Source organism: Corvus moneduloides, chromosome 6 (genome assembly GCF_009650955.1).
Source record: "Corvus moneduloides isolate bCorMon1 chromosome 6, bCorMon1.pri, whole genome shotgun sequence".
Lineage (NCBI taxonomy): Eukaryota > Metazoa > Chordata > Aves > Passeriformes > Corvidae > Corvus > Corvus moneduloides.
In genome coordinates, this window is record NC_045481.1 from 6,050,797 (window position 1) to 6,077,456 (window position 26,660).

General features: G+C 44.2%; 1 protein-coding gene across 6 annotated transcripts in view; it reads left to right on the forward strand.

The window, feature by feature from the left end:
* SYT16 (synaptotagmin 16) overlaps positions 1–26,660 on the forward strand; it is a 103,633-nt gene that overhangs the window by 37,633 nt on the left and 39,340 nt on the right. For 4 of the 6 annotated variants that reach the window (XM_032112575.1, XM_032112573.1, XM_032112574.1 and 1 more), the window contains 2 exons: positions 10,678–10,848; positions 21,433–22,059. In XM_032112575.1, the coding sequence (XP_031968466.1) occupies positions 21,504–22,059 (556 nt within the window). In that variant the 5' untranslated portion in view covers positions 10,678–10,848; positions 21,433–21,503. Of the gene's footprint in view, positions 1–10,677; positions 10,849–21,432; positions 22,060–24,576; positions 24,703–26,660 lie in introns of those variants that run through there. The other 2 variants (XM_032112579.1, XM_032112580.1) reach the window with 2 other exon arrangements.

The following is a 26,660-nucleotide window of genomic DNA, read 5'->3' on the forward strand; positions in this document are numbered from 1 at the left end:
GTCACTTGGTCGATACCAGAGGCCTAGAAATCTTCCATAATACTCTCTCTCTCTTTGAAACCACACCCTGCTTTATGAGCAGCAGCCTTCTGCTTCAGGCTTCCCTGTTAAATGCCAACAATTCTTCCATCCTGTTCCTCAAGAGCAGGAGCCTGAGGGTGGTAGCTAATCCACATCCCGGGAAGCTGTGGTGGGGCAGCTCCTCCTGTGCAGACATACTCTGTACCAGGTCAAAAAACATCTGAGGATCCCTCATGCCAATTGTGGCAATACCAGCAGTTAATCTGGCAGCAAGCAACCTGTGTGGAATGAAACTCCATGTAGGATCTGTGGCTTTTGGGTTCGGAGATTTGTGGATCAGTGTCCTCTGAGATGCTGTAAAGCATTATCCAGGAGGGGAAGGAGAGCCTGAATGCCAAAGCTGAGTCTGCTGCTCAAACACCCAGATTTCTTTTGGCAATTTCATGGAAGGGTCATAGGGCCATCTTTGGTGATGCAGCTCTGGTGGTTGTTAGATGGAAACTGGTGTTTTTTCATGGATGTGAATCTCATCACCACCACATAGAATTTCTTGTCTCAGCAGCAGCAGCACAGCTGTAGAACACTCTTCTCTCCCCCTTGCTGCTTGTGCCTCTCTTTGTGTGCTAAATGCCAGACTGATCGTCTGGCTTTGTGGCTGGGCTTAAATGCAGGGGCCGGAAACCTTTAGTGGAACTTTATAAAGGTTGGTCTGGCTATTCCTTTAAAGAAAATAAAAATCAATGACTGCTCATGCTTTCAAGGCAAAATTAGCCACCAAAGCTACTCTTTTAGCACTGCCAATTAGAAGTTTTAGAAAAAAGCAGGTGTTCTGTCCTGCAGTTTGACAGCAGTCCCTGATCGAGGAAGGTCAAGAGGTACACCCTTGTCCTATTCTATCATTTTGGTCAGCAGTTTGCCACTGCTGGTACCTGGATGTATTTCATGGGAGCTGAAAAAGGGATGGAGCAGCTTCAGAGGGCTCCAAACAAGTAGCGCCAAGGGGGTGTGTGATGCCAATATCAGAAATTTTATTTTTCTTCCAAAGGTCAGGGGTTGAGGCACGAATGCTGTGAAGGTCCTGCTGCCTTCGCCCTCTGCATCCTGCCAGGATGTGCTGAGTGCAGGTATGAGGTTGTGGTCCCTTGCCACCCTTCTTCTCCTTTGGTACCTGGCAGGAGACATCTGTGGCCCACGAGGATCCAACAAATAACAGGTCAAGGAGGAGGCAGGGCTGTGTTCAGAGGGTGCCCTGCTTTCCATTGGCACGTGGCCTGCTCTCTACAGATGGGAAATCGTGTAAGTATTAAGAGATTTGGTTTGATTAGCTAAAATCTCCTGTTGGCAGCACATTTCCAGTCCCTGGAGCCATGGAGATCAGACAGGTTGCCAAGGCAACGCAGAGTCTTCAGTGAGAGGTTTACTGTTGCGTCGTCCTTGGTCAATTGATGGAGCAGGGTTTATTTAGGTCTTTCAAAAAAACCCAAAGCTGCTGTCCAGCCTTTTGCTGTGATGAGTCATTGTGCCTTGGGTCAAATTGGTGAAACTAAGAGCAAGGTTTTGTGGATGAGGAAAATAAGTACATGAGAGCATAAAGGTCCCAATTAGATTCCCCTTTGAAGAGGTGAGAGCACTTCAGTTCTGAGTGGAGATGACTTATTCTTTTTATGCCCCCAAATAAGTGAAACAGCAACTGAGATCCTCCTTTCTTCCCCTTCTCCTCCCATGTCCTCCCTCTCCTCTAAAAAAATACTTATTTTTATTCTCTAGAGGACTCTGTGCTCACTGTTTAATTCTTGGCTCATATCGGAGGTCCTTGCTGTTTGACCTTTTATCGCTGCTTTGCTTGTTGCTCTCTGCTCTCTTCTCTGTTACAGAAGCCCTGGTAAATTCAGCTTATAAAAGCTTCCATTTCATTACATTATTCTTCCTTTTGTATCACCCAGGAGATGAAAAGCTCATCATGTCACCACTGTGGCTGTGGCATGTGCTGGAAGCCACTGTGTCTCTCGTTGCTTGTTCATTGATCTGGACCCCAAGTCAGGGAGTGCATGGGGACAGGGACATCTCTCACTGTGACTGTTCCCTGGATTTACTGACATAGCAGAAGTGTGCCAGTGGTGGGCACAGCCATCTCTCAAGTTTTGGAAGGGACCTGATTCAATGTTCTCACAAGCCAAGGAGGGAAATGTCATTGTGCTAAGTGCCAGGCCTTGATTTGCTAAGTTAGTAAAGGTTTCTGTTTTAAAGTAATTCTGGCAGTGATAGGAAAGACTCCAAGGTTACAAGGATAACAGGATCACAGGGAGATGAAGGTGGTTATATGAGAGACACCATCAGAGTGCCCTTTTTCTTTCTCTCACTGTTGAGATGAATGAGAGCTGTTTTCAGCAGTGGATGGCTCAGGGAGAAATCACTGTACAAGCAGGAATTGCAAAGAGTCACTGCATGGTTTAACATGGGGAGCCAGGCTGGCATTTTCTGAACATGCAGGTGCTGTTCTCTGGTGAGTGTGTACCTCAGCTGGTGTCATGTAGCATAGGGAGAAGAGAAGGAATTGAAAAATAACTCTAGACGCTGCTTGCTGTGAGAGAAATTCTGACCTCTATAATAATACCGAGGCATGAACTTCATAGACAGTGACTTGTATGTGAGAGGGAAAAATTTTAAAGGGTGGAGGAGCCTTTAAAAGTCTGCATTGACATCCTTATTTATTTGTCCTTTTTGAGAGGATGGCAGCTGATAGATGTGTCACTGTGATGCTGCACAGTTATCTTCTTTCCCTGTCTCAAAATACTGCATTAGTGATACCATGGCAACAAAGAAGTTGTCTTTAAGAAAAGGAAAAAAAAAAGCGTGACTTCAGTGTTCAAGAAAGGTGGCAGACTGACAGCCCTAGTCTTCCCTTTCTACCAGTAAGGCAGTGTTGGTGTCAGCTATGACAAAAGGTATCAGATTATGATCTCTGTGTTGTACCATGACTGAAAACACACCCGGGACACGATCAAAGACAAACCTACTCCAGGGAGTGCAAACTGAGAAAAGGTGCTCTTGTCGGACAATTAAATTCTGTTTTAAATTATAAACTTTCCTAAGAAATGCATCATCTTGAAAAAACTTTCCTAGACCCAGGTTGTGTCCTCTTTCAGGATGGAATTCCTCTCTGAGCTGTCTGTGAGAAAAAACAGCTGTCCCTTGCTGCTGTGGTACTTTTTCCAGAAGGTGGGTAGTCAAAGGATATCTTAAGAGGCAAGTTCAGATCTGTGTCCTGTTTGATTTATTTGCATTTGAGTACAGATCTCATCTCTAACATGAGAGCCCTAAGCAGCAGGAGATTGACTTTTAGGGACTAGATCCTTTCATTTGATCTAGTTCAAGTTGTATTTATCATTATCAGTACAGCCATTTTCTTGCTTTCCTATGTCTTAGGTAAAACCTTTGACCTCCAGGGTAGCTCATTGCTTTGTGTGATAGTTGGTTTTACAATGGAAAATAGTTCCACAGTGCAGAACCGAGAATTTTAGCAAAGCTCAGAGATTAGAGTGAATACTGAGATGGAGAAGAAATGGCAGAGCAAACTCTTGAGTGTGAGGGTGCCTCATAGATTGTGGGCTGGGAAGGTAGTTTTATACCTGGCTCTAATTTTTCTTCACTGGTCTGGAGAAGAACTGAGATGAACAGTTGTGAGGCTGCAGGTTTCACTTTGATTACCTCAGCTGTGGGCCCAGCTCTGGGAACAATCCCGGCAGGGACCTTGGGCCGGGAGGACCAAGGCCTGGATGGGTGCTGTCCCCATCAAATCTGTTCAGCCCTGACATGGAGGGGACCAGCTTTCAGCTCATGAATGACAATTCAAGTTGTGTGCTGCTCAAATTCTCAGTCTCCCTGGCCCTGTTAACTTCAATGAATTTTGAATACCGTGCTGAACTGGAGCCATTTTTATAGTTATTACTAAAACTGATGATGAACCTCTGGATGACCCTTGAAAGTGATCTCCACCAGACAGCATGAATGCTCCCTGTCCATCAGGACACATTTCTGCTCCCTTGTTCCATCTGTATTTGTGGTGTGTTTGCTTACAGACAGAGGAATAGGGAGAGAGCCAGGACTCTTCTGGATGCAGAATTTCAGGTGTCATTGTTTGCAGAGGCTGTGTACTTGCTGTGGACTTGAACTACTGCTCCACACTTGTTTAAAACACATCCACTAAAACTAATACTTCATCTTTTCTAGTTGAAAAATGCCTTTTGTTGAAGGCAGAATATTTCACAGAAGCGTGTGTGCTCAGTTACAAATGTCATCAAGAGCACTGCTCAAGGCCAGAATGGGATTTTTGCTGCTGGGAAAAGAGTGCTGCCACAGGGTCGTACATAGCAAAATACAGAACAGCCTTTGTAAGATGGAAAACCTGGCCTCAGGGAAAGCTTTTTTGAAATTGGGCTTATGGCTCTCACAGGTTGGCTGCTGGGTGCTTTGAGGTTTGCCCTCCCAGTATTTATGTCTTGGTCATTTATCTATAGCAGGTTCTAAGTGAAATCCAGACTGCATCCTGAGAATTCAATTCTGAGTCTGGCTCTTATGAGCAGGCTGAGAAAAATCAAATCTGCTACTACTGCTGGCCCCAATACAGGCTTCACAGTGAGCCAAGCTGAGCCCGAAGGGGAGAGGCTGCCCTCCTCTAGTCCTGCACCTTGGACATGATACTGGGTAAAGGAAAATGTGGGTTTAAGGGAGAATTTATCTCAGGCCTTCCTTTTCTAAGGGGAGTGTACTTGCTAAATGCCACTGCCTCTGTGTCTTTGTTTGTGCCTGATGGGCCTTCAATTCAGTGTGGCCTGAAGGTGTCAAGCACCTCTACTGGATTGTATCCCTAAGAGAATAAGGCTCTTGGGGAAAAAAAATGCCCATCCTGTGGCATTTATGTGACCCAGTGTGACTGAGGACAGATGCCTGAAGTCCCGTGACTGTCACCATGATGTCACCTCTAGGAAGGTGCTGTCGATGTTCTATTCGGTAGCCTCAGCTTTGGGGTGAAACATGAGGCAATTCTGAGCACTGAAATGCCTGTGTAGATGGATGTAACATTTCTTGATTGTTCTTTTGGGTCTAACTTCCACCCTTTTTGGGTTGTTCCTGTGCCACGGCTCCCGTTCTGTGGGGCAGTTTTGTTAGTGTTTCCCTGCTTCAGAGACTTGTTGCGGGGGGGTAAATGCATTGAAACCTGCAAGGTGCTTGGGTGGCTCTGTGGGTGGTAGAAGAGAGGGAGATGAAGTTGCTTCACTGTCTTTGAGACCTTTGAAATAGTGTGCCTATGTCAGAGGCCATAAGAGCAGCTCAAATCTTTGAAGATGACCTGCAAATACATCAGCAACAGCTATGAGTGGGGCCATTCCCCCACCCTTTGATCAGACAAAATTTGCAGTCAAAGTAAACAGAGGTATAGTCAGGTCATAAGTGCCTTTCAGGTCTTCATATTCCTTATATAAAAGGACTGGAGAACCTCCTCATTCTTGCTATCTGTAAATCAGCACATAAAAATAAAGTGTGTGAAACTGAGCCTCTGTGCAGGGCATGTCCTCCTGCCTTGGATGGGAATTTCACTTCTGCTACATCACTGAATATGGTCTGATTGCATTTCTGATAATGTATTTGTGGATCACCTTGAGGAGAAGAGGGGGAGTTATACAACTGTTCCCTCACAGTGCTGTTGGAAAGGGTCGGGCTTTGTCTCCTTTGAAATAGATAGCAGGAGAGAGCTGCAATCCTGTGAAAACACACATTTATTTCTGAAGTGTTTGTGTATTGTGTGTGTGGTGCACATGAATAGAAGTGCCACCTGTCCAAGGCTGATAAGGACGAGCAGTGGTCATGTTCTTTCAGTTTGCTGTGTGAAGAATCGGCTCCTACAGCTTCCCTCGGGCTGAGTTTATGAAATGCTGCATGCAAGGAGTCGCTTCACCCCTTGTGGCACTTTCTGAGTTTGCATAGGTGTGGATTTGTTGGAGATTTTGCTATAATGGATACAGTGTTAGCCGTGGCTTCTGAAAACCCTTTACCTTTTTCTTCTGTCTTGCTGTCTCAGAAAGATCCCATTAATTATCCTATTCCTTTAGGAGTCCACATATGGCACTGCTTTCCTTTATAACCTTGGCCTCTGCTTGTGAGTGGGCAAAGGGACAAGATTCTGATACCCACGTGCTTTGGGCACTGAACAGAGGAAGTGACTGAGAAAGCTGCTTGGTGTTTCCATCACACCCAGCAGGGAACTCCTCCTTGCAGTGGGGCTGCTGCCATCGTTCCATCCCACATAACTTCCCTTCAGTAGTTGCTGAGCCTTGCCAAGCACAAGGGTGGACTCCTGGGCCTTGCTGTGCTGTGACACTGCTGATAAGGATGAGGATATGTAGATATGCAAGTAGGTGGAAACTCTCTAATACATCATAATAGTAATAATAATAATGTACACTTGTACTGCCTTGCAGCTTTCGCTAGAACTTTTGCCCACGCACCAGCCTACTTGGTTCACAATGCAGTGTGCATGCTAGACAATTAGTGGCTGATAATGAAAAATGTCATGGGAACCAGCAGGAAAATCATAGCTTACTCCAAATATATAATGAAATGTAATTAGCACAGACAGCAAAACAGACAATTTATGGTTTCTTTTTATTTCATAATTAAAAAGTACCAGTAAACATTCCTTTTTCAGGGAGTTTGGTATCAAATGAAATTAAAGAACTATTGTCTGGAATAGTATTTTATGCAGAATTTAACCCTTGCACAGCAGAAGGTATTAAGGTCTTGCTGGTTGTAGACACTCCAAGTCAATCCACTGTGGAGCTTCTTGTGTTCATTCCCCTGGCCCTGGCCCGTTGGGAGAGGCCAGGTCTGGTAGCAGAATTGCTGTGAAACCTGCTACAAGCCAAAACCCAGCTGCATTCAATGCATGTAACAGTGTGGCCAACACACCTCCCTTGTTCTTCTGGATAGACTGACTCTCCCTGAAGTCATCTTGTTGTATGAGTGTGGCTTTGAGGAGAGGTTGGAGCAGGAGCAATGTAATGCCTTGTGCTCCCTGTGTCCTCTCACATTTCTTCTCTTGACCTCACTTCCATTTCTGATCTCTTTTCTGCCTCGGGGCCCTTCACACTGCACCTGTAGTTTGTTCTTGAGCAGTGGACAAGGAGTGTGTGCAGTTGTGTGGCCTCAACCTGCCAGTAGCACAAACACCATTTCTTGCCTTGTGCTCCCAACCAGAGCAGCAGAATGAGTGGACCCACTGTGGCACTGCACAAAGGTGTCTATGGCATTAATTTCTTGGCTTAAAAACGGGTAAATGGGGGAGGATCCTGGCTGAATGTTTATGTCCCAAAGCACGTGGTGCTCAGCACCTCCCAGGCTTTGGACCAAGAGTTGCATGCCTTAGTCTGTCACATATTCTTGCTCCAGTCACAACAGTCTGTCATCCACTAGTGTAAGGATGGACACTTCACCTGTGTGAAAAGTGACACATTCCAGCAATGCTGCAGCATAAGGGGTGTGTGTGCATTTCTGCTACTTTTCTTCCTCAACCCACCTCTCAGGCCCAGACATCCACCACAAGCCAGAACAGACCTCTGCTCCAAATCAGTTTTGCAGTCATTTCTCAGGCACAGCCTTAGCCTAGAGTTTCAAATCTGCAGAGAAAGGCCTTCAGCTGAGGGTTGGGAGGAGAGCTGGGAGGTGTGGCAAGGACTGTACACAGGTGCAGCACGTTCATGGCTCCCCTCCAGAGGGATTTGAGCTTCCAGCTGGAGCTAGGTGCAGTGTGTGAGACAGTGCTCAGATGCAAACTCAGCCCTCTCTTAGATGCTGTGGCAAAACTTTTGGTATCTGGCACAAATATTTTGGTTGAGAAAGAAGGAAACTTGTGCATAAAGCCACAGGACAGGATGCATGCACTCTGTTGCCTTGTGCTGCAGAAGTCCCAGGCACCTCCTCTCAGTTGGACAGAACATCTTCAGGAGAGAAGGGAGAGTTCCTTGGTGCTTCCAAGGAAGGGAGGTGAGGGATCTCAGCCTTTGTTGGAAGCTGGCTGATGGTCTTTTTCATACAGGAAGAGTCTGTGCAGTCCCTTCTTGCCTATGCTCCCAAAAACTCTGCCTCTGTGTGGACAGTTTTTAGTACTTGGCTTTGAAAACTTCCTCCTTCAAGTTGATGCTGCACCTTTGGTGAGCTCTGACAGGTGGTGACTTTTATATTTTGCCCCAAGGAGTAGGGGAAGCAGGAAAGGTTGTCCCAAGTCCTACGTCACTGAGCTACTACTTTCTTGTTCCTCTGTATGTGACCAGGAGACAAGAATTACATGGGCAATAGCACTGTTGTGCCAGTCTGAGTTACTTTAGAGCAAGCAGGTGATCGTTTGTCTCCAAACTTTCCTTCAGGATGCCTGTCTAGTCAAAGATCTGCTTTTTCCTCTGGGATTTTGGAAGCTACTTTGAAAGTCTGTTGGGGAAAAGGGGCACTTTGAGGACTTTTCCTAGCTGGTGGTTGTGTAGTGTTTCATGGAATGTGTTGAATAATTTATATTTAAAAGTACTGGTGGCTTGCTTGTGCCCTGTCTGAGAAGGGGAAGCCCTGGTGTCTCCTTGGACTCAGAGATTTCTATGAAGTAAAACAAATTACAACAGTGGCGTCCTTGCTGCACACTTGTGTGCTGAGATGTGGTGATGCGACGTGTTTTATATGTAAGGTAGAGCATTATCCTTTTTCCTGCTTATTCTGTGCTCAAGAACAGGGCAAGCCAGTGATGGGACCCAGCCAGGCTTTTATGTATATTCTGGGGTTATAGCTGCTTTGATTTATACTCATCTCCTTTGATTTATCCTTGGCTCCAGCAGCTACTTAATGGTGACTTCAGCAGCTGAAAATAGCCAGCGTCAATGTCTCACTCAGCCACTCTCACATCCCCAGCCCTGCTCCCTGGACTGAGGTGTGAGGGGAAAATAGGCCTGAGATGTGACTGCCAAATTATCTAGGGAAGTTATAGCAGCACATTGCAGTGCTGGCTCAAGGACAGGTTGGATGGGACTCTCAACATCCTAGGAGAAGGTGTCCCTGTTCATATCAGGAGGATTGAAACTAAATGGTCTTTAAAGTCCCCAAACCACTCTGTGATTGTGTGAATTGTCTGTGGCCATGCAGAGCAGAGCAATGGAAGTGTAGGCTTCACCTTGTTGTCATTTGAGCTGCTGTGATTCAGTGCATATTTCTGTTCCTTCCTTAGGCTGGGGTGGGGAAGGGTCAGAGCCACCTCCAGAGTTTATGTAACACATGTTCCTCTGGGTTCAGTCCCAACCACTCATTTGTTTTGCGTGTGGGCTGCTGCTATGCATTGGTGATTTTTGTTTCAGTTGAGACATGTTGGCTTGTATTAATTTAAGTTTTTTAAATCCCCCAGACTGAAGTCATACAGTGCACTATCAGTAACTGGGGACAGTGTAGCTCTTCTAGCCCAAGTCTTTCGCTGAGTCAAGTCCTATAAATTCACAGTGGGATGTTCCACAGACAGGGCTGGCTCTGTTTACATCCTCTCATCCTGCTCATTTCATCTGTGAGCTGCAGCTTTGTAATCACAGGCATCCCTTGTATGCCACTGATGCTGCTGATATTTCATTTTTATGGGGTCTTTGACTTGAATTGAACAGCTGAACTTCACCCCTTCCTGGTGAAGTAATTACCAGAATAACCAGCCAATTTTTTTTGCAGATGACACTGAAAGTTTTTGACACGTGCGCCCTTTCCACCCACATCAAGTGATGTATGTAGTGTTTGTCCCTTGTTTTGGCATTTTGATATGTGTGAGAGAGGTGAAATGGCTTTAAAAGCTTTTTGCTGGCGCCTGTGGTTTGTTGCAGATCCAGTGGTACAGGCAGAACATGATAAATTGAAATCAGACTGTTTCTTTACAGTTTGACACAGGGATGTTGATGAACAGGGTTGGGATATCAGCTAGTGCAAAACCACTGTGCTCAAAACCCCTGTGGCTCAACCTGGCACACGAGGAGCTAAACTGAATTACCTGAGCTGCAGGCTGGGGTTTTTTTTCCCCAGAAAATAATGGTAATTATGTAGTACGGTAATATACTTCTCACTTAAGGGTAAAGTAGCAGCTGAATGAGAATCATAGGCTATACATTAACCTGGTTCTTAGTAAATGTAATGAAGTTAGTGAGCACCATTATGTGTAATCTGATTGTTCTAAAGAAAATACATAAATTGCAAAGGAGGTTTTGGGGCCTTAATGACCCTCTCTTGGCCAGATCCTTATTGCAGTACAGAGGGAGAGTGTCTCTCCTGGAGCTGGTAGAATCCTGCATTTTACAGAAGTTTCTTAAAATCAGTTGGTGTCTTTCCTGTGTTGGGATTCATCACGTGACAGAAATTAAGGCCTTAATTGGAACCAAGTCTGTGTGATGTACATCCTTAGTAGACCAGTGTATTAAATGGATGTTGTATCCATTTAACACAAGTCCATGTTCTGCTGGATTTCATTCCTATTTCTTCTGTGGAAAGGATGGGGAAGCAGAGCCATGGATACAGCTGTGCTTAAACCACATCTTTCCCTAGGCAGTTTTGCCTGGTTGTGCTGATGTTTTCTTTCTGACTTTCTGTTCTTAGTTACTCCTGAGGCTTCCGAGTTTTTGTCTGCAGCTGGAGTCTTCGTTATCCTCCCTGCAGTCCTCTTCCACTTCATCAACAGGAAGCTCTACTGTGAAGAGCTCCCATGCCTGGAACAACAAGGGCAAAGAAAACACTGCAAAGCGAAGTCCAGAGCTCGTGAGGGCCTTGGTAAGTGTCACAGTATTACACTGCCTTTGATGTACAGAGTCTTCTGGAGGCTGTGATTGCTGGGAGGACAGACACAGGTCCATTTGCTGTTTCTCAGGTTGTTTGTGTGGAAAACAGTAGGGTTTTGGACAGTACCCTCCCAAATTTGATCATAAGGATATGCAATTGCTACTGTGTTCCCATTATCTTTGTCGTCAGGAGTAATCTCTTGAAAAATGAAAGTCAACACTGGGGAAAGAAGCACACTCCCTGCTCTGTCTGTTGTGGGAGTGTTCTGTTTATCCAGTGAGTAGCAAAATGTGAGTGTTTCTGACCAACAACGGTGCCTTTCTGCTCACAAAGGATATGCCTGTCCTGGTTTTCTTGTAGTATCTATTACACACTCCTTCACGTGTTTGTTGTGTTCTGGAAGCATTATGTCTTGGGTAAACCCACAAGTCCTGGAGCTAAAACAACTGGGAATTTTACTATGTCAGAAAAAAAAATTAATTTTTCTCAACCATCAAAATGCATCTGTTCTGGTAGTGGTGGCAACTGTGAGTTTGGTAATTTCTTTGTGTATTTGTTCGTAAATTTGCATGTCGTAAGTGTATAATCACTGAGATAATCAGCCAAGAAGAGGCCTCAGAAGCCTCCCAATTGAAAGGTCTGCTTTTCTATGATTCAGTCTTAAAGGTAATGGCAGAAGGACACAATCCCAAAGCGTAGAGCTCATACAAGGCTGTTTTGTTGCTCATTTTGCCTTGTGCCTCAGCATGGCTGCTGCAAAGGACATGATCTGGTCATACTTTAGGACTCCAGGACTCATGGACAGTTGAAGGCTGGGAACTGTGGCAGGAACTCAGCGGGACCAATTCTTGCTAAATGCTTTAGTGAGCCAGGGACAGGCATGAAAAAGGTACAAGTACAAATGGTACTTGAAACGATTCCCACCCACGCCCCTCTCAACTGAAAGTCCTAACTTCAGTGTTTCTAAACAAAGACTATGGGGTTTTTTTAATAAGTTTCCCTCATCGATATTATTTTTAAGTCTTTTTCCCCTTCTCTTCGCCTCCCATCAAGTGGTGTAAAAATGTGGCTTTTATTTCAGTTTTTAAGATGACACATCTCCCAGGAGCGTGTGGGTGTTGACATTCTATGGAGCTGTCACAGGCTATCATGTAAACAAGTATTTGCAATGCTTTTTAAAATGTGAATTATTAATAAACAGAGTGGCTTTCTTTTTTTTTTTTGGTATTTGTTGCTTCCAGATTTTGAAGGACAAGAAATTGCTTCCCAGCTGACACTCTCAATGGCAATTTTCATTTCAGACTAAATCTCGTGTCTGAGTGATAAACCTTTGAAAACATGGGCTTATAATGGAAACACTAATTCAACTTTAACTACAGCTGTGCTGTGCAAGAAAAATACCATATACATTAATGAGGTGCTAAATCTGATACGGCAGAGGAATGTGTTGTAATCATTAATTACAATGGAAACTTAAAGCTGGAGTCTGCTTTTTCCGTTCAAATAAAATTGGCTTGGCGAGTTGGAGCTGAGAGTTATTTAAAAATACCACCTCTATATTTAGTTTAAATTTCACCGTGGCGTCTTGGTACTTGTAAAGTCAATATGGAATCTGTGTGTAGGAAATGCCAGTGCTTTTAAAGGACAGCAGCATGAGGGAATATATTAAAACCTGGGCTAACACAGTGTGTCATATGGCGAATGTAGAAACCTGGAGGCTGAGCTCGGGCAGGGAAGCCAGGGAAGGCTGTTTCCAGCATGGTGAGGGAGCTCTCCCAAGAAGAGTGTTGACAAGCAAGAGTTTGCTTCAAATTCGGAATTTGGCTTTGCTGGGTAGGAAGGAACAGGATGGGGAGCGTTTGCAACATGAAATTTGTTGGTTAGCATTCAATTTTCCTCTTTTCAACTTTTTTCTGGTGAGCTGTGTGTGTTGCAAGGAGATCTTGATTCTAATACTCTGGTATTCAACATGCAGCCCACTAATGGTTGTTCTTCCCAGTTCTAAGCTCTCAAACTGGGGAAAGCTTTTTGATTCTCCACCTCTGCAATTAGGAATGCTTAGAACATATCTATCTAAATAAGAGAGAAGGCATTTTGCATGACTCAAAACATCTGCAATAGGATGAACCCCCACATACAACAGCACAGATAAATGAACGTGGGCCTGGGAAGGGGTGTATGGGTTTCAATGCATAAGCTGCTCCTCTTGCCCTTGGATCCAGTTGAGTTTCGAGTTATCTACCAATGAAGAAGAGAGTTGGTAGAGAAACATGAGCAAATCTGTCTACTTTGCAGGTACGCAGGGTGACATTTAGAAAATGTACTGTAAAATGTCAGAGACTCTTTGTTGTTGTTGTTTTTGCTTTCCTGTATAGAGCCTGTCTGCAGAACAAGGGAAGTGACAGAATGAAATAGGTGTTCCCATCATCATGGCTCTAGGATACATCTGCCTGGTTTGTTCCTGATTTAATTTTAATTGCACAGTTTGTGTCTCTATGAAGGGACAAAGATAAGGAAAAGATCATTGTGGAAATGAAGATTTCATTGAAAAATCTTTTAGGAGACTTCAGGACAAAGCCTCTTAATTACTGGGACAGAATGGATTGCAGATTTTTGGTGCTTTAGCATTCTGTGGATCCTGTTCTGGACTGGTTTGTTGACCTTAGAGATGAGCCCATCTCTTGAGCAGGGATGTGCTGCCCTGGTTGCTTCTCACGCAGCTGTGGGAGTCCCTTCACTGGGAGTGCTGGAGCTCATCTGGATACAGCCAACCTGTATTTAGGATGTACTTGGCACTGCAGGGGAGAGCTCAGAGCAGGCTGCAAAGGTAGAGAAGCTGGTAAGCACATAGCTGGTAGGAAGGTAGCACAGACCATATCAAGCTTGCTTGGCTGTGCCCCGGCATGTGCAGAAGGAAGAGGTGGTGGCATGAAGCAGTCCTGGTCTTTCTGGAGTGATGTAGAGCCTTAATAGATAAGGTGTAGAATTCCTTAGGGAGGGAAAGATTGACTGCCACGCCTTTAGAACCAGTTGGAGTGGTTCTTCACAGCACTGGTGATCTTTCAGGCCCTGGGAGAGTGTGTACGGGAGATTGCCCCTTGAATCATCTCTCCACACAAGGAAGGAGGACCTTCCCTTGAGCAGAGGCTTGAGAGAAGTCAGTGAGGTCTCATGTGAGACCATTTGATGTTGTGAAGTTTTGGTGTCCCTGTCTGTGGATTTTGGGATCAAGAGGAGGTGATGTTCCTGTGCATGGTGTTTATAGTGTTGGGGAGCCCTTTGCTTCAAAAGTTCATGGGTGAAGTGAATGTCACAGGTACACGTGACAGTGCTGGGCAAACCTTTGTGTGAAGAGCTATGACCAACCGTATGATTCAGTGCTGTGGCTCAAGAAAGTGAAGGGTCCTCTTTGTTCTACACCGTAATCTTTTCATAATGATGTAACCTGAGACTGGGAAGGAAATTGTAGCTTAGTACGCTGTGCTTTACATGAAAATATTCCAGTTCTGCCTTACCTTGAACACTTGTTAAAGATGTACTCTTGATATGTGAAAACAGCATAAATATGATGAGGCTTGAAGGAAGATTTCTTTGTCATTATTCCTTCTGTTTTATCAGCCTCAAGAGCACTTTCATTTCATGTTCTCAACCTGTTCTGCACAGGCACTGTTCCAGCCTCTGGGGCTAGCTGCACACTTAAAATAAATAAATGGAGATGCAGTTCTTATATAAACCACTCATCTCCCATAGCTGAGGCTTTAAGGAAAGCATCAACACCTATAACACTCACCAAGCGCTGGAATGTTAGCAGTGCTGCCTGGGCGCTGCCTTTCATTGTCAGTGCTGCCCTGGGCCCGGGCGGGCCCTGGGGACCCATCACATGCAGTGAGTGGGACTGTCATATGCAGCAGAGGCAGAGATTCATGTTTAGAAACAAGAAATGTGGGTGAGTGTGACAGCACCAGTCTGGCTTCCTCCTAAGCTGTGGAAAACCCAGGGGTGTACTTCTCCAAAGGAGTACAACTGTGGTTGGTCCTTTTGACGCTGATGCTGAGTACCCAGTATCTCCACTGTCCTCAGCAAGGGAAGATTGAAGGCGGGCCTGAGGTTATTCCTGTCACCCAGCTGAGGTATGTAGCTAAGATTCCTTGACCAACCAGTGGCAGGAAGGAGAGAAGCTTGTGAAAGGGAAGTTTCTCAGTGCCCAAATGAAGCCTCTCTTCTAAATTGCTTTTTCTCTCAACTGCTTCAATAGAGGCACGTAGGAAGTGTGACTGGCCATGGGACAGCGTGATTGCTGCCACTGATGCCTGCCCTAGATGTTGGAGAGCTTGGTTTGCCATAAGGCTGAGTTTAATGAAGGAGTAGCTGAGGGAGCTGTTCCTAAGTCAGTAGGGACAGCTGCCTGCTCAGATCTCTATCTCCAAATTCCTTTAAATCCTTTGAGTCTAGGTCTAGTTTTCCCAGTGACCCCTCAGCCTCCCAGGATTTCTGGCTGGACTGGTGGTTGACTTAGAAGTGAGAGGAGATGGGAGCTACAGGCTCAGCCACGTGTGCACACAAAGATGGATCACCAGGAATCATCCCCTGCATTTTTGTCTCCCAAACAGCTCTGTCTGCACTGCTCGGTGGTGGTCCACACAGAGCAATTCCCACAGGCTCTGCAAGGATGGAGTGTGTGCGTGGGGGAAGGAGTAACAGGAACTGGGTGACTCCTCTAAATGTTTCTAAAATATCTTCATTTTGTTAAACAGCTAGACATGCTCTCCCACTGCTAATTTCCATGCAAGTAATTGCTCTGATTGACCCTGGTTTGTTCACTTGCTGCAGACTGGGTAGCACAATTGCAGGCAGGGTGGAGTCTATGGGGTCTGCTCTAGGGAACAGCTTGACAGCACAGGTGGGTGGGTTCGAGTGGTGGTGTAAATTGGTGTTTCTCCAGCCTTTTGAACTTGTGATTTGCTTTTGGCTCTTCTGTCTTCATGCAAGCTGGCAAATGGCAGCAGCTCAATTACAGAATGTGCTGTAATTTCTGACTGCAGGTTTCTTCTTTCATTCCCCTAATCCAGTAATTACAGATGTTTCTCGCTCTTTTAGCCTGAGAGAGAACAGTTGCCTCTACTAACACCACTTTTCTAATACTCCAATGATTTGTGAATTTCTTTTTGCCCTTTATGTAACCCTCGGCTGGAGAAGTATAAATGAAGTTATTCATTGCTGCTTTTTGTACAACCACTTGGCATGGAACAGTTAAGGGCTTTTTTGTGCCTCTGGTGACAAGTGGCCCTTTAAATGCAAAGGGCTTTATTTTGATTTGGAGGATGTGACTGCCTTCAGTGGAGCGACTCTGGATTTAACACCAGTGCCAAGTCAGAATCTGGCTCGCCTGAATATCCAAACCAAATATTATGGCCAAGGAAGTGTAGACATTTTCTCTCTCCTGAAAATCCCCCCAGGTTTAGTATTAATATTTTGATGGCAATAATATCTATCTGTGCTTTCACATATCCTCTGCTTTCTGGGTGCCCTGGACTTACATGAGATGAACACACCTCTGATTTCAGTAGTTCTTACAGCCTAGGCAAAAACAAAGGTGTGAAGAGGTCAGCATAAGAAATCATCATCAGCTCCTCAGCCCCATTGCTGTTGGAGCTTCTGAGCACAATATTTGAATGCTGGTCTTCCAGGAACTTTTTTTTTTTTTCCTTGAATTTGTCATCATGTACTCTGTATGATGGAGAGACCTGTTTTTTTTGAAAAAGGCTCCACAATTTTGAACGATAAATGTCACATTTGCATAATTCCTTTTTTTCTTCTACCTCTTTCCTCTTCTTCCCATCCCACTGAAGCCGTGAGGATTAGTAATTGTTGCCATTGTTATTGACAAAAGGAGAGCAGGAAAAAAGGGATGAAAAGAAAGGAGGAGACAACATGGGGCTAAATATCCTGATCAAAACCACTTTTGTCATTTGGGTATCAATTTTTACAACTAATTTGGCACAGCATCACTAGCGAGCTGCCTGCAAAGACATGAGATGATTTGGGAGTGAGAAATAAGTCTGCAGGCTTCCTGTGCGTGGGCTGAGCCCCGTGCAGCCGGGTACATTGCTGTCTGCCTGAGCTCATCTTTGTTTTCTCTTCACCATTCTGGGGCTTGCAGGACCAATGCTCTGCAGCAGTGGCTTTATTACTGTGTTGATTTGTAACCCATGAACGTTTCCAATGAGATGTGTCTAATTTATTGGCATCAACCATTAGATTTTCCTTGAATGCCCTGGAGTTTCTGATTCACCAGCTGAAAACTATTATCACAGAGCACATAATCACTTGGAAAGTGCCTCTGTCTTCTCTTCTGTGTGTTAAATTCAACCACTTAAATAGCATTTTTATAGCACATAGGCCAAAAAGTTACCAGATGTTCTGTATTTCTGTTTTGTTTTTACCTTGGGGAAGTTTGGTCAGTAGTGACGCTCACAACTGATGTGAACCTTCGGCACTGTCTGTGAACTTACCTCACAACACTTCTGCAGGAGGCTCCAACCCCCTGAACAGTTTCAAGTGCACAGGCTGGGCTTGGCACTGTGACAGTTTCAGCTGGAAATACATTTTCATCATAGTAATGTTTGGTGAGAGTGCAAGGGCTTTGCTAGCATCTTGTTAGATACAATTCTGGCAACTGCAAGAGGAGCAAAGAGTCCAGATTGTTCCCAGAACTAGGATAGAGGATTTCTTGGCCCAGTGTTGCTGCTGCCTGCCTTCATCTGAGTACATTTCTAACCTCCTCTCTGCTATTTTAAATGTGTGCTAATTGGATTCTAGTCTGAAATGAGGATCAGGCTCATTACAGTTTTCAGTAGCTCAAAAAATCTTACCCCTTCAAGCCTTCCTTATTTCCCCTTTCCATGAAAAGCAAAATGGCCTTACCTTTTGCACAGATCCTTGATGTTCTGGGCATCAGCTCAGATTCACACCTTGTTTTAGGATTTTTCCCCCTAAACTTGGAGCGGAGCTTCATGCTGGGTCAATCACACTGCTCTTCTTTGATGTCCACACAAATAAAGCTCCTGTTAATGGATATGATCTGTTTTCAACCTGTGTTCTGCCTGTAAGGGAGGGGTTTGGTAGAAAACTATTCCAAGGGCCGCACAAAAAGTGACTGAACAAAAGGAAGTTTGTGCCTACACTCTGCAACAGGGTGAATAAGGAAAATATTAAGAAATGCACACCTGATGTCACTTTTTTTAGGAACCTACGTATCAAGAAGATTGAAAGACACTTTGGTAATATTATAAACTTCTGCATTGGGGTAGTGTTTGAAATTCTGCTAATAGTCTACTTTTTTTAGCAATACAGTAATTGCACCTCTCAATGGGAATGCTACTCAGGAATAATGATCCTATCAAGACAAGGGAATATAGATTGTAGTAAAGGTTATGATGGCTTCTGTGAGAGGCTTAGCATTGATCCTTTTAGCTATCTGATTTTCCAGGAGAGGAAAAAAACCCCTAACAACTTCGAGTTTAGCATGTGATTTGGTGTGAAAATTCTTAAGGGTGGTTTCAGAAGATGGAACTTGAAGTGAATTTGCTAAACTGCTTTTTTCCTCTCTCTTGTTTGATGAATACTTTTAAAAAGAAATGGATTTCTTTTTATTTCCCACACATTTTATGCTTTTCTCTGTTCTTTTAGTTTTTTTTTTTCTTCTAATGCAAGTCAAAACTGTTAGAGAAATCAAAAGTAAAAATCCGTTATGTTGAAAAGGCCATGTTGTGAAATATATCATAAACACGCTGTTAGAGCAGTGTCTCCTAATTAATGGAGAGAGCTCCTGGGAAACAGCAAGCCTGTAACACAGCTCAGCCCTCTTTGATCCTCTGGTGCGTTTGTAAAATTGTTGCCCGCCTAAACTTGTCTGCAGCTTGTTACACATTTTATCCATCTGCTGCAAGTACAAAAATAAACCATTTATAATTCAACTGAACTCCAGTTGTTCAGCATATCAGTGACTGTGGAGTCTTCAGTAAGAGGGAGAGGATGGTAGAAGAAGCAAAGCAAAGGTGAAACAGAGTCAGGCACCCTGGAAAAGACATTGTTTTTGCATGTAGGGATTATGTAGGCACTGGGTTGCAAGTTGCACATGGGAGTTGCAGGTGTTACTGCAAAGTGGTTCAGATTTTTCTGGTGAAATACACATCAGTGTCTGTCTATTGTCTATAAACTGAAATCAAACCACTTGTTGGAGTTCTTAGGATTCAATCCAGGCTATGTCCAGGTCTTGGGTAGAGTTGTGGATGTGTGTACATGTGTGTGTTATATTTTTCCCCAGGCTACAGGCAACTGCTTGGTATATGAAAGTTCACGTTCAAGTTCTATCTACTGCTTCAGATGACTGAGTGACCACATCCAAGCTCTGCAGGTGGCTGTAGGTCACTGCTTTACTTCCCTTACTAAAGCAAAATCCTGCCTTGAAAACTCCCTCCATCCTTATGGTTGTGGTACCAACCTCCCTGTGATGTTTGCCTGAGTGCGGTGTAGCCAGCCACAGCATCCAGAAGTGGGATAGCACTGTTGGACAAATCAGGTGTTAGCTTCAAAATCTAATAACAAGAGGAGCTAATTATTTCCTATGCAAATATCCCAAGGCTATGTTCTGTTGATTTTTAGAACAGATCAGCACTTCATTTCAGCACCCATATATTTTACCTCCATTGGTTAGCCATCACTCCTGGACGTCTGCATCCCTCTGAGGGCTACTGCTGTCATGGATCTTGCTGCTGAGACAGAGGGAGAGCACTGTGAAGTTCTCCTTTCATCAAAAATGAGAGGTTCATTTGCTCTTGCCTGTAAATAAATGACAGGTTAAAATTGTATCCAGTATCTAGCACTTACCCACCAGAGTTTATTTCCCTCCAAGCCTGGGAGAATCTCACTGTTACAAGTACCATCTCCTACCAGTGATTTCTCTGGTGCTGTGATTTACCAGTAATCTGCATCTTGTTGAAAATGGGTTGTTTGAAGCATTTAATCTCTTCTGGTCTATGAGAAAATCAGTTGCACAAAGCAGAGAGGCTTTGCCCAGGGCAGGGCTGGAAAGAGGAGAGTCAGTGAAGGGAACATCTCACCTGGGAAGCGAGTCTCTGGCACTGTCTGTTCCTTGCCAAAGATTTAATGTGTGGCAGGGAGCTTTATCTGAGTCCCAGGGGCTGAGCTGAGGGCTGGAGGCTGCCAGACGGATGCTGGAACAGTGTGTGCCCTGAGCCCAGAGAGTTTGTGACAGCTACAGCTTTTAAAATGCCTTTGGTAACCAGCATTCATTTACTGCCCTTGTTAGGGCTGCAATTCTTAGCACACTGAAGCTGACAATAAACCTGTTGGAAGTGTCTGCAGTATAAATCAACATCACTGAACCAAATTATTTGGCACAGGGTTTTTTTTAAGGTAAAGTCCTCTTAAGTCACTGATCTCATGTCTAAAATAGCTGCTCACCAAGCAAAGTGGGATCTTTCTTGTTTGTGCTCCATTTAAAGATCCACAACACTGATATTCCCACTACATTTTTCTGGAGATCATTTCATAAGGTAATGCACATTGCTGCTGAGCTTATTTTCTTGCAGTTACACTGTATTCATCCTTTTATACTTTGATTGCTTTCAGACCTCTCAATTCAGCAAGACATTGGTATTAATTTTTGAATCTTCTTTTTAGTTGTCTTTTAGACTAAAATCTGCACCTATTTAATTCTTTCTTCCTAAACCCATCATCCTATTTGTAGGTTTCTCCTTCTCAGAGCTCCTAAAAGAATATCTGTCTTGTGATGATGTGGGAAGATGTATACTGGGCAAAAAGGCATGTTAACTTTCTGCAAGTTATGTTTTTATTTAGAGTTTAGATGAATTTTGAGAAAGCATCATCTCGAGATAACACCAGTGCTTTTGTTAACTTGCTTCTGTTCCCAGTAATTTCATATCCATAATATTCCACCTCCTCTGTTCAGCTTTTTTTTGTCATTTCTGTGAATGGCAAAACGACTCTGGGTTGTGGGCAGAGAGAGTTTCTTCACAGCCTTTCTGCAGCAAAGCATTTGAGATGGTTGTCTGCCATGGGCTGCTACTGCAAGCTTTAGGCCTGTCATTTTCATTATTCAAAACACAATTCTCCCCAGATTCTCCTCCTTTCAGTTTTCTCACCTGGTCATACTAATGCTAAGGATGTGATAGAAATTTGGGCCAGGAGGTTATCTGAGATTTTTGATTGCAGGTTTTTTTGTACCTTTTTTCCCCCAGGTCTGTTGACAGCTGTAACCAGAATGTGTGCACTTCAAAAAGGTACTTGTGTTCCAAGGTTCTGGTTCTTATTTTTATCTAAGGTTTAACAATCGAATAAAAGCTTTCCAGATCTCTGCAGGAATATGTGCAATTTGTCCATCATTTCTGGATTTCTGGTGGTATTCTCAACGGGTAAAAGTGCTTTTTCCATTTTCCCCTCTCGGTTCTAGACATCTTACATAGATAGTGTGTCGACAGGTGTTGATGGACAAGCAATTTACAGTAATTTCTTATGGTGCTTATTCTGTAGCTCCCTGAATTGTAAGTGACATGCTGGCAAAGCTGAACAACTGATCACCAGACACCGGCATAGTGTTAAACATGGCTTCTGAGGCTGCTCAGAATTTCCTCCAGCCACTGTCTTCTTGGATGTCTCAAATATACGAAGCGATCCAACAGGCAGGAGACTCCATATCTGCCTCACTGCTAAATTTGAGTGGAGTGGGTCATAAGCCAGAAGAAGAGAGGACCCAGGACTTGGAGAATAATGGAGGCGTTTATGAGGATTATTCTGAGGAATCAGATGATGAACGAGACCTGGACCTCTGGGATGAGGAATATTTCTATCCTAGAGAAGACGGTTACATTGGAAGCCCTGATCTGGCTTCACAAAACCTCCCTCATGGCTCTGACATGCGTCCACAGAGGAAAAAACTGGTTAAAAATACCAGCGCTTCACCAGAGGAGTGCGTTGAAAGCTCCAGGTCTTTGACAGCCAATGGATCCTACTGGACCAGCGAAGATCTCCAGCCTCTTGATCGGCTTCCTCCCATCGCTGAGGAAGAAGGTGAGCCCTCTTTGAGGATGGGAGGTCACGAGCACAGCCTCAGCTTGGGTGGCTCCTTAAACGGTGCTAATGGCAAGGCACGCTGTGCAGGTAAGCAGCTGGCACGCGCCCTGACTGCATTATCCAGACCTTTCTTTTCGGCTGTTGATTTGATTTAGTTGCTAATCTGCTCATTATGTTCTGTATTCTCTCTGTTTCCCACAGCTAAAATAAAACTCCCCAAATCCCAAAGAAAAATCTAACCTTTCCAATTCTTCCCTTGTTTGTGAGACTAATCTCATTGAAAGAAGTGGAGATCTCCAGGGTGAAATGCTGTGTATTAGAAGGCAATCAGGCCCTGTTGCTGTAGCAAGGGGTGTTTTACTTCCCTCCCTTTTTAGTTTCTGGTAGTAGGACCCTTCAAAGGGAATGTTTAGCCTTAAGCCTTTGCTTTGAGAACCATCTGCCTTTGCGTCACTATATATATATATATATATATATATATATATATATATATATATCTTTAATAGCAATCTCAAACCTTGTTTCTCTGTGCCAGGAACCTCAAGATGTTACTGTGCCATGTGCTGTGAAATGCTGTACTAAAAAGCCAGCCATATCTCATGATTTTATGGATGAAAGGCTCCCAAATCGCTTTCCTCCCCTCCCACCACCCCAACAGGCTTTTCAAAGAAGACTGAAGAAGACAGCAGGCAGGAGATTATGAGAAGGAGAACTGAGTTTGATATTTTCAGTTTTAAATAGGCCTAACTATGATTTCTGATCTTTAAATGACAGCAAGAGTGTTTTCAGGATATTGAGCCCAGGACTGAGTTTCAGCCACGTGACTTGTGCCCAACTCAGTGTCACCACAAGTGTGGCTGGAGGTTTCCTGGGTCACAGAGGTCTGGTGGAGACATATGTCCTGACTACACCCAGGGAAAGCTGCAGTCCTGCTGACATCCTTGGGTCTTGCTGGGATAAAGCTGCTCTTTACAAACATCCTAGGAGTGGGGATAAGGGTGGAAAGAGGATGGGGGAGGGGACTGGGTTCTACAATATGGAGCAGATGAAGAACTTAAGAATCACTGAGGATCTACAGAATTTGGCTTCAAATATCTAAAAGGGTTTTTTTTGTTTTGTTTAAGCAGGTGGTAGATGCTTTTGAAAATGTGTGTTTTATTATGACCAGGAGCTTTTCATCACTCTTGGCTTCTAGGGAAGTCTTACATATTTTCTGTGCAGACTGTGGAAGATCAGCTGGTTTGTTTTTGTATTTAACAGGAATATCAGACTGAGAAGGCATAAGCCTTAGACGGTGTTCTTTAATGACTGGAAAATTAGCTCTTTTCTTTATTGCCATTTCTCACTCTGTTATAGCCAGGGAGTAAATAATTTAAAAGTGCTTTTGGTCTTGTTGTTCTGCCTCCCAAACTGGGACTGCTTGTTTCGTATTCCAAATGAATGATTGCCAGTTCTCAGGTTAAATACCTTGGAGTTGTATCTCTTGGAGCCCAACCCCTACCTTCTGGTACCCCTGTACATTGCCTGTGCAATATCCTGCCCACAGGGTTTGTCCATAGGCACTGAACCAGTGCTGCTGCAGGGCTGGATTTGCTGTGTGTGCTTGGATTATGTGACCAGTGTGTGCACAGAAGTCATGGAGCAGGGCACAAGGTGTCCATTCAGGGAGTGCTCGGGCTGTGGATCCTCTTGGACAAGTGCTGTCCAGGGCCTAACCTTGTCTCCTGCAGAGCCTGTAGCTCAGGAGGGGCTGTTGGAACAATTCACAGCAAATCCTGGGGCTCAGCCAGGTGCCAAATGCATCATTTGTAGGGCATCCTGCTCTCTCTGGGCCACACTCTTGCTCACAGCAGGTGGGAGGAAAGGTGGTGAGCTCTTATGGAAATGGGGCCCAGGAATAAGCTGCTGTCCTTGTCAGAGCTCTTTGTCACCTGCAGCCTTGTCTGCAGGGACATCTGAGAAAGACGGGTCCTAGGAGCGGGTGATGGACCAGATGGAGCTTCCTGGTGAGACTTAGGGACAGACAGATGCCAGAGTGACCCATCACTGCAGCTCAAGGGAGGGTCCCTCTGGACCTCTCTCCCAGCTGAGAGCAGGTACTGGTCAAGTTGCTGTTCGACTCTCTCAATATTTTTTGGCTTTCCTTCTCCCTAAGCCATTGTGGACTGGAAGGCTGGTCCCACAGAGCTCCCCAGCACCTACAGTGCTGCTTCCTAGAGCTCTCTGCTTCCACACCAAGCACTTCAGGGAGCATTGCATAGCTTTTTGGACCCTAGGAAATATCATTCCAGATGGTCTCAGATAGACGTTAATCTTTTTATCTCTGCAATGTGCTGCACAAAGAGCCATGCAATGGTCTCAAGACTTCATAGTCATAAAAGTTGGCTGTTTGAGGGTTAGAGGGCTAGGAGCTGATGCCTTTTTTTCTCAGAACTAAGCCGTATAATGGGAGAGAAAGTGCTGAACTGTGATTTGAAAATGTCTTCCACAGACCCTTTGATGTGGAAGAACTCATTTTGCTCTTCTAAGTGAACTTTCACTTCCAAAACACACATGCTCTTTGTATTTTATTTTTCAACTCTTTATTTCCTCTTTTTCCTTTAGATTCATTCTCTGATATCAAGAGTGTGAACTCTTCTGATGGTAACCTAGACATGCAGAGAGACTGTAATACCCTGGCAACTTAAAATTTCAGTCATGGATTAAAATGATCAAGAGAAGATGTTTGAGGTACCCTTATTTCTGTTAGTTTTTTACCTAACCCTAAGTGACAATGTAAGTGACACATGGACTTGCTGACATTCAGCAAAGCTGTTCAGTAGCATCAAAATGAGCTTTGAACATTTTTTCCTTCCATTTGGCAGTTTCCCCCCCCCCCCCCCATTTCTGCAAAATACATGTTTCCTGTTTATCCTTGTATTATTTTCAGAACATTGCATCTTGACTTTATTTCACTTAATGTACCATATTTCTCTCCACAATAGAATATTTTAAAGCTAAATTGGCACAAAACAGTAGCAATGCTGAATGCTTTTTGTTGCCATGGAAATATTTCTGGGCACTTACTGAAGACCTGGTTGCCAATAGTAATGTAACAGAGAAAATAGATATGCTTCATTTAACAGCCACTGGTGATTAAAGAGCCACAGAAACCCGTTACAAGGTCATTCCAATATACAGTTTATTTGGTTTAGGGGGAAAAAACCCTGCAACCCTAGGTGAGAATAATTTTTTTTAAAAGAGATGCAAAACAAAATCCAATAAATGTTCCCTTCTCTTAAACTGACAGCATGCTTCTGAGAGGAAATAAAATAACACCGTAGTTAAAAACTATCATTACTCCTTCTCCTTTTTATCAAATATGTTTTTGATCACATTTTTGCCTCCTAGGAAATGTTTCCTGGCTCCCAGAGTAGATTTTCTTAGGCTCTGAAGCAGAACACATATTATTGAAAACCATTTTTAGGCTTAAGGTTCTAATAAATTGTTTGAGCAATGAAATTCTTGGGTTTTTAAGTCAAACATCCATCAGATACCATGAGGCAGGTTAATCACAGGGTGCAGGTTTGGCTGCTGCCCACTGCTGGTCGGTAATTAAATGATGCTAGAGTAAAGTTGTACTGAGGTTTCAAACAAATGCAAGGAAAAGTTTTTTTTACTTTGAATGCTTTTGATCCACAGTTTAATACTGAGAAGGTAGCTCGGCAGGAAGTATTGCAGTGCCAGGTGTTTGGTTTAAGAAGGAACGATGGCAAGGCAGAGGCTTCTGTGTGTGCAGATTGCAGCCACCAGTGGCAAATCATGTGGTCGTGAATTTTGCAGAAACAGATGAACTTGCTCTCTCAGACCCTTGTCCATTGTCTGACCTCAGTGTTTGTGACAATGTCTCACAGTGCAGAGCAGGGAGAGAGCAGCCCTTGCATCCCCCCATGGCTGAGACGCTGCTGCTCAGCTGACTGGGGGTGGCTGGCAGGAGTGTGGCTGCCAGATCCATCATTGCACATTTGGCTTAAGAATTTAAAAGAAAAAACCAACCAAACAGTGGAGCAATAAACCACATCTGAAAGTAGTGCACTGCAAGAAGGGTAGAGGTGGCCAGTCCTTCTGCTTCCCAGCATGAATCTAAAGGGGAAAAAAACTGTAATAACAAAAAAAATGAAGAACAGCAATAACTGCAATGAAAGCAAGGGCTTTAGCCCACTTCTCCCTCAGGGCTGTTGTCCTTTGCAAACAGAAAGCCAAAGTGACCATTAAGTTCTCAGTCTCTGCAGACACTGCCCCGAAAAGGCACGGGGACAGACACAGCAGCAGAGCTGAGCCTTCTGAAGCACAGCTGAACTATTTTAGCCCAGCAAGTGCTGTGGTGGAAGCCTCCCAGGCTGTCAGACACTGCTCACAGCACTGGAGTAATTCACAGGTGAGGACAGTACTTCCACTGCAAGGAGAACTTAGAGATTTTTTTCCCCCCCATCAATTGGACAATCTCAGTGCCAGCTAAAGGTTGCATTTCAGTTGCGCTACAATAATTTTTATGGCCTTGGAATGCTAGGAAGTATGACACCCCTGTCTAGATGGCTGGCTGGTTTTCCTCAGCACATGTGTAAGGAGAAGCACACCTCTGAGGCTCTGGGAGTTTTTAAATCTAGAAAGCACTATTGCATTTACTTACCTTGGCCTCCAGCTTAACA